This window comes from Salvia splendens, chromosome 4 (genome assembly GCF_004379255.2).
Source record: "Salvia splendens isolate huo1 chromosome 4, SspV2, whole genome shotgun sequence".
Classification (NCBI taxonomy): domain Eukaryota; kingdom Viridiplantae; phylum Streptophyta; class Magnoliopsida; order Lamiales; family Lamiaceae; genus Salvia; species Salvia splendens.
Window position 1 is genome coordinate 38,713,876 of NC_056035.1, and position 15,494 is coordinate 38,729,369.

At 38.2% G+C, this 15,494-nt stretch overlaps 1 protein-coding gene and 1 pseudogene across 1 annotated transcript; both read left to right on the forward strand.

The window, feature by feature from the left end:
• Window positions 1–707: 707 nt before the first annotated feature.
• LOC121799929 (phospholipase D alpha 1-like) lies at window positions 708–6,185 on the forward strand. Its single transcript, XM_042199450.1, has 4 exons — window positions 708–851; window positions 3,513–5,415; window positions 5,488–5,714; window positions 5,826–6,185. The coding sequence occupies exons 1-4, from the start codon at window positions 756–758 to the stop codon at window positions 6,030–6,032; spliced, it is 2,433 nt and encodes an 810-aa protein (XP_042055384.1). The 5' UTR covers window positions 708–755; the 3' UTR covers window positions 6,033–6,185.
• LOC121801122 lies at window positions 6,140–11,152 on the forward strand (annotated as a pseudogene).
• Window positions 11,153–15,494: the final 4,342 nt, after the last annotated feature.

A 15,494-nucleotide genomic window follows, 5' to 3' on the forward strand; every position in this document is an offset into this window, starting at 1 on the left:
TTTGTCTGTGTATATTAGAATTAATCTATAAATGTATAAAGCTAAAATACTAACATTACTCAGAGATTTTGGTTTTGGTTTCTTGCATAATGTTCCATCCCCACTTGAACTCTTAGATAGCTGAAATTTTGCAGATATAGTAAAGAGTATTCAAAACAAAACAAAACTGAATAAAAAATACAAACACAAAACAAAATTAAATTCAAACTTATCCCGGAAGTCAGGGGTGTGACATGTGAAACAATTAGAAGCCTCCCCATTCATTTGTCAACCAAAACAACTCGATTTGCTAAATTTTAATTTGACCAGTTTAGGAATATATTTTAATCAACAGAAACCCCAATTCGTCCATTCAGTTAACTTACAAACCACAACCATACAATATTATACTTGAAAAATCAATGTGACAAACAATAATCCACAAATTAAATCATACAAAACAAATAATCCATACTTAAATAACCAAATGTAAACTTATGGCATTTGAACTAAAAAACACTCACCTTATTGAATATTTACTACACTCAAATTTCAACTTACGTAAACCTACTCCACAATTTGAAAACAATAATAATTGATGTCATGGGCTGCTAACATAGGTAATTAATTAATTAATTTCTCGTAGATAGTACGTAATCGTTTGTGTCATTTCCTCGCCACACATTGAGTCAAGTCAAAACAAAAGAGAAGAAGGAGTAGATGAAATATCTGTGCATGCGTCGTAACTTAGAGAGAGAAAATTAGAGAGAGAGGATATGGGGGAACAAGTTTTGCTCCATGGAGATCTTCATGCAACTATCTATGAGATCGACAATCTTCATCTTGGATTTCTTTCCAAGCTTTATCATAAGGTATTTTATTTATATCTCCATTTTTATTTCACACCCAACTAATTCTTTATATATACGTAGAACCAGTTATTTGTATATATGTGAGTTGACCAAGCAGTAAAAATGTCAATGTCAGAGGCCAAAAGTCTTATAATCGATTCCTCTGTGGCATAGCCTTTAAATTTAACTTCATTGACCCATTAAAAACACTTATTTTCTCTGTTTCTTCCTGAATTGCATGTTTGATTAATCTTTGAGTAATTCTTGTACTTTCATGAAGTGGTTTAAACGAGAATGCATGGTTAAAATAAAAATGAAGGATCATTTTCACTATTTTAAGCAATCGATTATAAAAATCTATGCATCTTCTTACAATCTTACTGTTGTCGCTTTGAATCTATGCATCTTCTTACAACATCAGGATTTGAATCTCATTAATTGTTGTCGATTTTCGTTTAATTTTACTGTTTCGAGTGTAATTAATTTGATAGTAGAATAATTAAATAAACTTTGCATCCCTATAGAAATTCCAATTTCTAATTGGGACAAGGCTATCATTGACTGATAGTGAATGTTAGTGGAGGTTGTTATAATCTGTTACCTAATCCATTTATCGAGTTGGTGATTGGGTCATTTACACCACTCAAAAGGCAAATAAAACTTTTATTAATGTAATCAATGAAACAAATACTACTATATTTATATTTCACATGCATTTTAATTCACGGAATTAAAATAATGAGAGCATGAATAAATTATAAATGTATAAATTATAAATGTAAACGTATGAGTAGTGATCTAGGGTAACAACTACTTAAATGCATAACTAGAGAACACGAATTTAGTTCACTATAAAAGGTGATTTAGTTCACTCATTCCTGTAGTGAACTAAATCGCTCTTATAGTGAACTAAATCGCTATTATAGTGAACTAAATCCTTCACGAAGTAAATACTTCATTGTAATGGTATTTTGGTTTACTCCTTCATGTAGTGAACTAAATCACTCTTATTGTGAACTAAATCGCTCATATAATGAACTAGATCATATTTTGATCTAATGGCTGAGATTTGTTCTCTAGTTATACACTTAATATTACTTATACTTTGATCATCTCCACGTAATTGTATATTTGTGAATTGTGCTAAAGAAAATTACTTTTGGTATTCTTGTAATATTTTTTAGGGGAACAAAATAGTCTTTGAATTCAAATATATGTGAACTTGCTTATTTTCAGCCCACAATTCATCTCTGACGTACATAAAAAAAGATTTATTAGCGTAAATTCAGGTGTATTGGAATAGGAATATAGGATATTATCCAGTATGGGCAATAAGATCTCTAAGATAAAAAGGTTAATATTAAAATCCTTTTACATATTTATGGCCCCGTTAATAATAGTATGCCTGTAAAATCCGTTTTTCTACGAATATGCATAGTAGTCATTAATTTAATCAAATTATTAATTAACATCATGATTTATATGTAATTCATTTATCAAAAATGTCTTTATCGTAAAAGGCTAAAATTAGTCATGAACATATGCTCATTTTACGATTTTGGTTCTAAACATTATCTTTTGAATTTTCGCATCCCAAACATTTCAACTCTGATCACAATCGGTCCAAAACTAACTTTTCCGGTCAACGTTTTTAATCCTGATTTTGATCAAATTAAGCTATTAAGTATGATTGCTAACTTCCTAATTATATCATTAATTATTTTGAAATTGAAATTATTTAAAATACAAAACAAATAAATATTTAAAAAAATGAAAAGAAAATGGAACGATTTTCCGGTGGACGGAGGTCTTGGCGGGGAGGGCGGGGGAGCTGGAGGCGACGTCGTCGGCGACCTCCTGCCAGTGGTTGCCGCAGCGGAGGGAGTACCACTTGTCCTTGTAGGCGTCGATGAGGGCGACGGTCTCCTCGGGGGTCCAGCACGGCGGGGGGCAGCAGCGGCGATGGAGACGGAGGGGAGGACGAGCGTCGCGGTGGGGATGTCGTTGTCGGGGGAGGAAGGGGAGATGATTGTAGCCATGGGGGGAAATTGAGAACGGAGAAGGGGGAATTGAATTGGGAAAGTTGCGATCGGAGAGGGAGGAGAGAGAAGGGCATGGGAGGGTTATTTTCAATTTTTTTAAAATAATTTAAATAATTTCAATTTCAAAATAATTAATGATATAATTAGATACCAGTTTAATTTGGTGTAAATCAAGATTAAAAACGTTGACCGTTAAAAAATGATGGAAAAGTTAGTTTTAGATCGATTGTGATCCGAGTTGAAATGTTTGTGATGCAAAAATTCAAAAGATAATGTTTATTGATAAAATCGTAAAATTAGCATATATTCAGCACTAATTTTAGTCTTTACTGTTATTTGTACAAAATTAGCCGTTTACACTTTCCACTGCTCCACACCCAACATCCATGCATGCATGGGTCATGTCATTTTTACAAATCCATATAGTTCCACTTTCAAAGTTCAAAAATTTAAAACTTTGAAACCCCAACACGTTTTTTATAAGTTATCAATGCTTAATGAACTTATAGATTGTGACACTTTTAAAAATTATTCAAATAGTTCATAATTCAATTAATATTTTGAATAGTTAATATCATATTAATTCTGCGAAATAAATTAGAAATCAAACTTACACTTTCCCGCGATTAATCAATCATAGGTGGAAGAAGCCGGACGTTTCAACAAGCATGCTTCGCGCCTCTACGCCACCATCGACTTAGAGAAAACTCGAGTAGGCCGGACACGACTACTACACGAACACGACTCGAACCCTCAGTGGAACGAATCGTTCCACATCTACTGTGCCCACTCTGCCTCCAAACTCGTCTTCAACATCAAGCTCGACAATCCAATCGGCACCAAACTCGTCGGAACAGCCGAGCTCCCCGTCGCCGACCTCATCCCCGGCGATCGAGTCGAGACGTGGATCGACATCCTCAACCGCCGCCGCCAGCCGATCCACGGCGGCTCCAAGCTCCGCGTCCGCCTCCACTTCTACGACGTCGCTCGCGAGCGCTGCTGGTCGCGCGGCCTCAAGAGCCGCAACTTCCCCGGCGTTCCGTACACCTTCTTCCCGCAGAGGAAGGGGTGCAGAGTCACTCTGTACCAGGACGCGCACGTCGCCGACGGATTCCTCCCTGAGATCCGCCTCGCCGGCGGGAGAATTTACAATCCGCGGCGGTGCTGGGAGGATGTTTTCCATACGATCTCCGCTGCGAAGCATTTGATCTACATCAGCGGCTGGTCGGTATTCACGAAGATCAAATTGGTGAGGGATCTGGCCGGATCTGAGATAGATCTCGCTAGATCTGAGATAGATCTGGGCGAATTGCTGATTAAGAAGGCTAACGAAGGAGTTAGGGTTTTGATGCTGGTTTGGGATGAGAGGACGTCGGTGAAGCTGTTGAAGAACGATGGATTGCTTGCGACTCACGATGAAGATACCGGCAGTTATTTCAAGAATACAGGTGTGAATTGCGTGCTCTGCCCGCGCAACCCCGACGACGGCCGGAGCTTCGCGCAGGGGGTGGAGATCGGCACGATGTTCTCGCACCACCAGAAATTGTTGGTGGCGGACGCCGCGATGCCTAACGGAGACGATCGGATTAGGAGGCTGGTGAGCTTCGTCGGCGGGATCGATCTCTGCGACGGCAGATACGATAATCAAAATCACTCTTTGTTCCGAACTCTGAACACAGTCCACGTCGACGACTTCCACCAGGCCAACTGCCGCGGCGCCGACATCCGGAGGGGAGGGCCGAGGGAGCCGTGGCACGACATCCACTGCAAGTTGGAGGGCGCCGCCGCGTGGGATGTGCTCTACAATTTCGAGCAGAGGTGGCGGAAGCAGGGTGGGAGAGATCTGCTTCTCCCGCTGCAGGAGCTCCGCGGCGCGGTGGCGCCGCCGTCTCCAGTGATGCTCCCCGAAGATCACGACACGTGGAACGTGCAGATCTTCAGATCTATAGACGGAGGCGCGGCGTTCGGCTTCCCGGAGCTGCCGGAGGAGGCTGCGAGATCCGGTCTGATCAGTGGCAAGGACAACATCATCGATCGGAGCATTCAGGATGCCTACATCCACGCGATCCGCCGCGCGAACAATTTCATCTACATCGAGAATCAGTACTTCCTCGGCAGCTCATTCTCGTGGCTGGAGACCGATGAGGTCAAAATCGAAGAGGTCGGCGCTCTGCACCTGATTCCGAAGGAGCTGTCGTTGAAGATCGCGTGCAAAATCGCGGAAGGGGAGCCTTTCAGAGTGTACGTGGTGGTGCCGATGTGGCCGGAGGGGTTTCCGGATAGCGCGGCGGTGCAGACTATTCTGAGCTGGCAGAAACGGACGATGGAGATGATGTACACTGACGTGGCGGAGGCACTGAAAGCGAAAGGCGTAACCGCCGCAGATCTGAGAGACTACTTGACATTCTTCTGCCTCGGAAACAGAGAGACGAAGAGAGATGGAGAATACGAGCCGCCATTGAAACCGGAGCGCGATACGTACTACAGCAGAGCTCAGCAGTCGCGACGCGGCATGATCTATGTCCACTCCAAGATGATGATCGGTAATTGAGGCTACATTTCCTTCTTCCTTGGAACGATGGTTGATTCGGTATTTTTATTTTGTCTGGTGGCAGTTGATGATGAATACATAATAGTTGGATCGGCCAACATTAACCAGAGATCGATGGATGGTGCGAGGGACTCAGAGATCGCAATGGGGGCGTATCAGCCGTATCATTTGTCATGCAAGAAGGCAGCGAGGGGCGCTATCTACGGCTTTCGGATGGCACTGTGGTACGAGCACCTTGGCATGTTGGATGACGCGTTTTGTCATCCCGAGAGATTGGAGTGTATACGGAAGGTGATGATAAGCTCTTACTTAAGAGTTATACAGTGATTTCAACTCTTTTTTTTATTTTTTTAAATGTTTATGTAATATTGTGAGATATTTATTTGGTTCGTTTGGTAATAGGTGAAACGTGTATCGGAGAAGAATTGGGATCTTTACATTGCGGAGACTATGGAAGGGGATTTGCCGGGACATCTACTTCCCTATCCGCTCCGGGTCGAGTCTAGTGGTAGAGTGAGTGAGCTGCCGGGAAATGAGAATTTCCCAGATACGACATCGCCCGTTGTAGGCGATGTTGCTCAGTTCTATCCATCGATCCTCACTACTTGATATTTCTAGTTTCTTCAAATAAATACCGTGTGTATATGTGTTGATCCAAATGATATGCATTTATTTATGTTATTTCTGCTCAAATGAGAAGTTGCGTTGTTGTAATGATGAGTGTAAATATGAATGAAAACGCAACACGTTTATTATTGCTTATCGAAAACGAGAAATAATTTTAGATTTCATTTGGTATTATTATTTTAATAATGGGTTTATATTGAGCAAAATGGGAATTATAAAATAGCATGAGTTTTGGTTTTGGTGCAAATCGGTACGCCTAAACAACGTTTTCTTTTGCAATTTAAAGAAGAAATTGATATTAGTCTCCAACCTCAAAATTATGCAACTTCAACATTCCCCGCATTCTACCATTGAACTTCAACATTTGAGTTTGGACGAACGTATGTGGTGAAGCCTAAAGGTAAACACCAAGCAACCATTGTGTTGCTTCTCTCACTTGACATATACATTTGGTTTTAGGATTGTCTCACATGTTTCTCATAATCCTCTTTGGCAGCTGCTGCACTCTCTCGGAAACCCTTCCCCTTCCAAATGTAAGGATAAGTATTACATGTAGATACAATATATATTCATTTCAAATCATCATTGTTGGATTAATTTTAGCAATAATATGCAGATAAAGTGGATCTTCCCAACAACGGCCAGTAGCTGTACTTGTAGGCTTTCCATCAACTGCTTGTAAGTTTTTAATGAACCTTCGTATCCTCTTCTTCACCTTCCCGACTTGTTAGAAACGCTTTCGGCTTGAGTCCATGTGAATTCAAATGGATTTGTTATGGTTTCTTGGACCGAGTTCCTCATAACTATCTGTTGTCTAGTGTATGTCATAGTTGTCCTATATTTAAATGCTTAAAGATAGTGTATGATTGATGGGTTGCGATCTGGAATAATTCTTTTTTAATTTTAGGGTGTTTTTTGAATTTCATAAGTGTACTGAGTTTTTTTTAAATTTCTGTTTTGAGAGAGACGCATGACCCTCATGCGTCGCCCGTTAATGAAACGCATGGGGGTCATGCGTTTTAAAGAACGACGCATAATAGTTATGCGTTTTATAATTTTTTTTAAAAAAATTTGACAATGTAAAACGCATTACCCACAAGCGTCTCTCTTTTGAATTAAATCACAGAGCCAGACCGCAGAACACCACAGAACACAGCGAGTAAAAAAGGCAGCTGCGATTCTTGGCGATTTCCGGCCACTTCTTCCAATTTTCCATTTTATTCCGGTAAGTTTTCTTCTATCCTTCAACATTCCTCACTTGTTCGTTGGTTATTGGCGTTTTTGTTTCGATTTTAGGTGATTTTGTAAATCAAACGAGGATACCTTTGGGTGATGACCTACCTACTTATGTCTACATCTAAAGGGCACGTATCCATGCCCTAATCTTATTAGAAGGACTCATTCTACCTGACACGACGGGTTGTGAGGTTCCTTTTATGTGGTTGAATGCATTTGAGGAACCGGACGAGGTGCACAATATTAGTTGGGGAAGTGAGGCTTTGTCGTACTTGTATCATTATCTGTGCGAGGCTTCCATGGATAAGAGGAAAGAGTTGGGCGGGCCTATGATCCTTCTGCAGCTATGGGCGTGGGAAAGAATGCCCACATTAAGGCTGTCGTTTGTAGTAGCGCTCGTGCACGAGCTGTATACGCCTTGTGGAGCCAGGTGATATATTTAAACATTTATCTGTTTATGTATCTTGGGTTCTTTTTTCCATCAATTTTATTTATAGGCGGAAAGGAACTACACAAATAGGAAATGCTCCTAGATTTTCGGTGGAGCATTACCATGATCAAATATCCTTGATTAGACCAAGCCAGGTGAATTTTATTTTTATGTTGACTTAATTTATGAATTTATTATGAAGTTAATTTGGCGTTTGCATTGTTGGTTTGTAATTTCTGTGGACGCCATATGCAGATTGCATACTGCCTGACTACTGCAATGATGTGAATGGATGCTCCATGTGCGACACTTACTTGTTGTGTTGGGCCTATGTCGAGGCACATGAGGCTGGACGAGTGCGTAGATAATTTAATCGGTATCAGAATATTCCTCAATTCGTAGATAGGATACTCAAAAATGCCGATTATTTGGGTAAAAATGATCGGCGTGGTAAGAAGGGTAATAATTGGGAAAAACACGCATCAATTCTACATTGAGGAGTGGGACATGAGGTATGAAAGGTTCCAGGCAACCGTAGACGCCGCAACGATGTCCATGAACATTCCATTGAGTCCGGGGTATATGGCGTGGTATAACATGATTACAGTGACGTACCTGACTCAACCTGGGGTACGGTCAATTGCTGGGATGAACGAGTCGGCTTCTTCGATGAGATTACTTGTAAGTTTGTTATATTAAACTATATGCTTTCATGTGTTATAGATTGTTTCGTATTTATATTTGTATGATTTTTTTATCTAGGTTGAGGGTTTTCAGCAGGTTTGGCATTTGACTACTGAACAAGAAATGGACCCAAGAATGTGACAGATTCGAGAAATTGCTAGGCATGTCCTTTATTCTACGAACCACGCCGATTCATGGAGTACCCGGCTTCCCAACACTAAGATGTGGTCATACCTTATGAACCACAAGTAATTCCACCACGTCGTGGAGTGACTGGTGTTCGGACTGGTAGACACGGTTTCACAAAACAGTTTAGGATGTCACAGCCGCGTCACGATTATGTGGTAGCAGAGCCTATAAATCCAGAGCATGACCCACCTCAGTGGTCTTTCTATCAGACGCATGAGTCTCAATCATAGTGGGGCCGTCTCCTCTATTCCCCAAGCCAACCTGAGCTTGATTGGAATCGGCGCCCCTATTCTTTTTTTTTAATTAACTCCTATATAAGAGAGGAAATTACAAATAAACTCCTATACTATAGATAGGAGGAAATTACAACTGATGTCAAGAGGGCTCGAACTCGGCACCTCATACAATAATGTCTAAGCTCCTTGCCGCTAGGACAAAGCCAAGATGTGCCGCAATGGAGTGAAGCCCGAGCATCAGTCGATTCATTTTTCCAAAATTCTCAGTTTGTGCCTCCTGTACAAGTTGAAGAAGAAGATGATGATGATGAAGGAGAAGAAGAAAATTATGAAAGAAAAGAGAAAAATGAGGAAGAAGGGGTTGTTCAGAACATCCATGTCCAACCTCGGCTAGTTGTGGAGGGTTCATCACTCACCGGGGTTGGGAAGTACATGAGCAAAGTGATGAAGAGATTGTCAACCAAGAAGAATAAGGGGATTGAACCGTCGAAATACACGATACCCCATCATCAAATAAGTAGCTCATTTTTCATTATATATTGATGTTTTGATACTTGATTAACAGGTTTATGGTCAAAATTTTAAAAATAATCAATAATGATCACAAACTTACAAGTAAAAATTTTAAGATGAATTCTTGCAAAAAATTTTAAAAATAATCAATAATGATCACGTGCATATCAATATACTAGCTCATTTTTAAGATGAATTCTTGCAAAAAATTTTAAAAATAATCAATAATGATCACGTGCATATAAATATACTAGTGTAATCAACAATGATCACATGCATATAAATTTTTAAAAAATTCATGCAAACTTTTTTTTATAAGAATGTTTTTTTTGTGTTACGAATAATTTCTCCTTTAATGTTTGTCCGTGTGTTTCAAATATACTAGTGTGATTAGAAAATTGATTGTACATTTTATTTTATGCAAAGTCTATAATTTGAGGCTTAATCAAATACATAATTTAAAATATTTTTGAGAAATTAAGTAATAATTAGGATTTAAAATTTTATTTATGGACCACTATGGAGATTCTCAATATGTCACCATCACCAAATGTGAGAATATAGAATAAGACAAAATAATAGTATACTCAATTAAGATTAAGAAAATCGGTAGGTACGCCCAATTAGACAAAATAATGGTGTACTCAAAGCTCAATTACTCAACCAACCCATCCCAAAATGAGAAAACCATTACATATATAACTCAAATGTATAATTTAGAGCTTCATTGAACATAAACATCACACTTTCATCACTGTCAACCCCAGTACATATATAACTTATACCGGTACCAAAGAGACAATGCCTCCATGATATTTCGATGGAGTGTTGATATGAATCTATTCTTATCTTAGCACATATCATTGCAACTAATTCAGAGAATGAAACACACGGATTCAATATGATGGAGGCTCTCGCATGAGGTGGATCATAACCAATACCCACTTGAGGAAGTTGAACTATTCTACCACCCCAATACAAACTCACATATACTTGCATGATTTCTGAAAAAAAATATACAAACCAACAACAATTAGAGACATTTTTTTTTTCTATAAACCCTAATTTAGTAAATTTGAGATAAATTTATTAGAAACCCTAATATTATGCAATAAACAACAAATAAGGAGGAATGTTGAAAGATTGAACAAAACTTACCAAAAGATAAGGGGAAATTGCCGGAAATCGCCGAGATTCGCCCAAGAAATCGCCTGCCCCTTTTCTCTCTTTCTCTCACGCTGAAATGAGCTTCTGCCTCTGTTCTCGTCGTTATGTTTAAACAAGCGACGCATGTGTGTCATGCGTTTTACCCTAAGACGCATGTGAGTCATGCGTCGTTTAATTAAAATAAAAAAATTGAAAAACGAATGAGGGTCATGCGTTTCATTAACAGGCGACGCATGAGGGTCATGCGTCTCTCCCAAAGCCGGAATTTAAAAAAAAAGCCCAATACACTTATGGAATTCAAAAAACGCCCTAGAACTAAAAAAGAATTATCCCCGTTGCCATCTTATAGGGTTTGATGTGAATGGCATTTCAGAAGACGCCAATGATGTGCACGGTTTGGAAGCTTCAGCTGCATATGTTGCAAGCTTATTGGCTAATGAACCTGCTCATAGTGAGTTTTCTACTTGGTTTGATAAATTAACTGCAATGCCTATATTCAATAACAGCTTAATGATGCATAAATGTTACCCCTGTCACTGGTGGCCATCTTATAAAATGGCTTCTTCACAGTAAAACTGGGCATCGGAGGCTTCAGTATGATTTCACCATACAAGACATATATGGTGTTATTGTTAGATTTGGATTAGATTAACATTGTTGGACTGAAATTATAGATGACCAGCGATTCTATTTTCCTAGTTATTATGGAACTTATTTTGCTACTCCCGGGCTGTTATCATATGAAAATTAAGCCATCACAAGGTAGTCAAACTTAGCTCATACTTTATTAATGGTTCATTAAAAATTAAAATTCATGTCAACCAAAATATGTTATTTTTATAGGACGGAGAAAGTATTAAATTGTGGTATGTAAAGAATTTGTATGTACTTGCCTGAATAGCATGCGTACATATATTTAAAATAAATAAATTAAATGATCGATATAATATACTCCCTCCATCCTTGGATCTGCACCTGCAGGTGAGATTGTAGGGTTAACTTTGAGGCTAGGCGTCATCCAATTAGCATGAAGGCAAAAAATGCCAAGAGGAGAGTCGTCGGCTCGAGCAACACAACAACTCGGTCGGTCGCCAGGGGCGCAAAGCCAGAAATTAAACTCAGAAGGGGCAAAAATAAACATAAACAAATAGCTTGTGGAATTTAAGAAGGAATTCAAATTTGAAGAAAAAATAGTATAGCTTTCCATATTTTAAAACAAATTCTTCTCACTTTTATCATATCCAACTACTTCATCTAAAATTTATATAGAAGGGGCACACCATAAATTGATTAAATAGTAAAAAAATCAATTTTTTTCAAATTTTTGGTTTAATATTACTTGATTTTACTTTTATATCCTTTTCATTATTTGTTGCTCAACATGTTACTGCTGCTATTTCGTAGTTTTTGCTCAACTTATTATTACTGTCATTTCTTGATTGTTACTCAACGTTTGCAGTAATTCATGATATTAATGTATTTTACATAATGAAACTCAAATATAAATACCAACTTACAAGTTTATTCACAAGCATATAAGGCTATATCGGTATATTCACAAGTTAAAGGTAGAGAGTTAGGGAGTTAAAGTTAGTGCAAGTGATCATTAACTATACCTAAATTCAAATGATGAATGATTTATATATGGACAGGGTTTGATGTGAATGAGCTTTATGACGGCTATGATGACGTGGATGGTTTGGAAGCTTGTTGGCTAATGAACCTGCTCATACTGACTTTTCTTTCTACTACTTTATTTGGTTGACCGATTGCCTTAGCAAATTAATAAACACACAATTAATCACAAATAGGAGTATATATCAAGGATTAATTTTCTTACAATTGAGATATATAAGCAATTTAACGACCCTTTCCCTTTAATTAGGCTGCATATTGAACAGTACCTATATTTGTGTTTTCAATATCTGTAATTCAATAACAGCTTAGGGGTGTGAACTATTTGATGCAAATGTGCCATAACATAAGAATTGATCGACACTGATACGAGAAAAATTTTAATTTCTTGAATCCTAAATTTGTTAATAACAAACATCAAGACTGATTGTAAAAGGATAAAGTCGTCGCCGTCGCTATTTGTAAGGTCATCCACAACGCTGTTCCTCCACCGTTCCTAAACCGTTCCTTAAACTACTATTTGCGGGCCCCACTGTACTTTTTTACTTCATTCCTTAACTAAGGAACGAAACCTGCAACCCTCCGTTTCTTATCCGTTCCTTAACCGTTCCTTAAATTACTATTCATTCAATTTCATTTTTTATTTTTATTTCCAACCCAATTCAATTAAAACAAACACACTTCATTAAAATTAAAATTCAAAAAAATAGAAAAAGACATAATTAAAATCCTAAAAAAATAAAAAATGACATAATTTAAAATACAATTTTATAGAGACAACCAAGAATGAGTTTGTCCCACATCGAAAGTGGAACATAAAACATTCAAGGATGTTTCTATAAAATAGAGATAACCAAGAATGAGTTTGTCCCACATCGAAAGTGGAACATGAAACATTCAAGGATGTCTCTATAAAATAGAGACAACCAAGAATGAGTTTGTCCCACATCGAAAGTGGAACATGAAACATTCAAGGATGTCTCTATAAAAGAGAGACAACCAAGAATGAGTATCATAAATTCGCAAGCCCATCAAATAGATATGGGCTAATACGAATTTCTAGTTTTCATTTATTTGTAAAAATTGTTTTTAAATATAAAAAACAATTTTTATAAATTCATTTTTTTTAAAAATTCATTTTTTTTAAAAAATGAATTTATTGCGTCAGCGTGACGACGCCCACTCGCGGGCCGGCGAGTGGGCGTCACACACGACGCAGGGCGAGCCACGTCGTCGAATCGCGTGGCGGCACGGACCGTGCCGCGGGTCGTGCCGTCGGCACCCGGCACGGCTTGGTAACGACACGGAGACGGAACGCACCTCTGCAACGCGTCGCGCGCCGGTTCCGTTCCACCGGCACGAAACGCGGAACGCGGGTAGCCCGCGTTGCGGGTGCTCTAAGTGGTTTGGAAACTCTAAGAAGTTGAATTATAAAACAATAAAGTGGTGATTTTGCCCCTAAGGCCATCCACAATGGCGCCTAGCGAACCGCCTAGCCGAGCCCCGGCGCTAGGCGGTCCGCTAGGCGAACCATTGTAACCGCCGAGCCGGTTTCCGGAAAAAAAATCGCCTAGTGCTAGGCGATGTGTGGGCGCTGGGCGATCCGCTCGGTGCCATTGCACGCTCCGGATCGCCGAGCGCATCGCCTAATGGATTTTTTAATTTTTTTTATTTAATGTTTTTTTTATGAAACTCATTCTTGGTTGTTTCTCTTTTATAAAGACATCATTGAATGTTTTATGTTCCACTTTCGATGTGGGACAAACTCATTCTTGGTTGTTTCTCTTTTATAGAGACATCCTTGAATGTTTTATGTTCCACTTTCGATGTGGGACAAACTCATTCTTGGTTGTTTCTCTTTTATAGAGACATCATTGAATGTTTTATAATCCACTTTCGATGTGGGACAAACTCATTAATGAAGATGTTGTAATGTTATTTTAATTTTAATGAAGTGTGTTTTTTTAATTAATGTACTTTTTAAATTTTTAATACTATTATTGAATTTTCCCGTATCTGTGTCGTAAATTTAATTCCGTATTTTGTGTGATTGTTGATTATTTGTTTTATACTCCTATAATTTTGAGTGATATGGCTAGGCTATGGCTAGGCTATGGGCTATATGCTTGTTTTGATGATGTGGCAGGAGGCTTTTTAGTGTTGATGATGTGGCATGAGGAGTTTGTGGCTAGGCTATGGCTAGGCTATTGCTGGGCTATTCCTATTGTGAATGGCCTAATTAAACGTTATTCCTGTTGAATTAATAATGTTAACACATTTTTTTATTTTTCACAGTAAAACTTGGGATCGGAGGGTTCAGTACTTGAGAATGGCGAAAACTTCTCCCAAAATATAAGTGCTATTTTTGGACTGATGAGTTTGTACCAACACTATCACTTTTCAATTCATGTTTCATTTACTTTTCCAGCACTCGAGGGTGTGGCTCAGGCTTCTGCGCGTGCTGCATCCTCGCCTATTAAGATTAATGATAGCTTTTCTTCGATACTTGTTTTGCAAATATGGATGTTAATCGGGTCGACTATTCATTTTTTTTCTTCTAATTATTCATTTTATCAAAATTATTATTGAAGTACTGAATTGGTTTTGAGCTGCATTCACATCCCTAGCCATGCCATATTAAGGTAGAATGAGATAAAAGAATGTTGAACCACTAATATTCAAAGATAATCAATGGATCGAACATGAGTCTGATTAAGTTGGAATATGGAAACATTTTTTTTTATCAATTTCTCTACACAATTACATGTTTGATGATATGGTTGATTATAAATTTGGTGTCAAGTCTTATAAGACGTTTGCTTCAACTGGATTTCGAGATGTCACGTTTAAATCGTATGCCACGTAAGCCATCTTCTGTAGTTAGCATTTGTTCTCATAATTAATTAGTTCAAATGATTGTTACAATTTACAAAATGTATCATCATCATAATTCATACAGGCTTGGCCACACTACTATTCCAGAGGAAATGGATGACCTCTTTGATTGGCTCTCTTTTAAATTGGGACTGGATGCAGCATTACATTTAAACGTGCCTTTTTAGATTTTATCATGTACTCAATCATATAAAAAATTTAAATAATCATACCGTATTATATTTGTGTAGGTAAACTTAGTATAATTGACAAAATATGTGCCTTACTACGTTGCGGTTAAAGTTTAGTGACATGATTTGTTTCAATCTATCTATCTTGTGTGATTTGAATGAATGGCCGTGGTGTTATTGTTGGATTATAAGAACATTGTCTCCTACTCCCTCCATTCCACAGAAATAGAGGCATTTCATTTTGAGCACTCGTTTTGAAAAAATGATAATAAATGATTAAAGTAGAGAA

Bases quoted from the DNA above. Each gene is read 5' to 3' on its own strand.
- LOC121799929 (XM_042199450.1), top strand. From the start codon at position 756: ATGGGGGAACAAGTTTTGCTCCATGGAGATCTTCATGCAACTATCTAT. The intron at 5,416-5,487 runs GTAATTGAGGCT...GTCTGGTGGCAG, and splicing joins CCACTCCAAGATGATGATCG to TTGATGATGAATACATAATA. The intron at 5,715-5,825 runs GTGATGATAAGC...GTTTGGTAATAG, and splicing joins GATTGGAGTGTATACGGAAG to GTGAAACGTGTATCGGAGAA.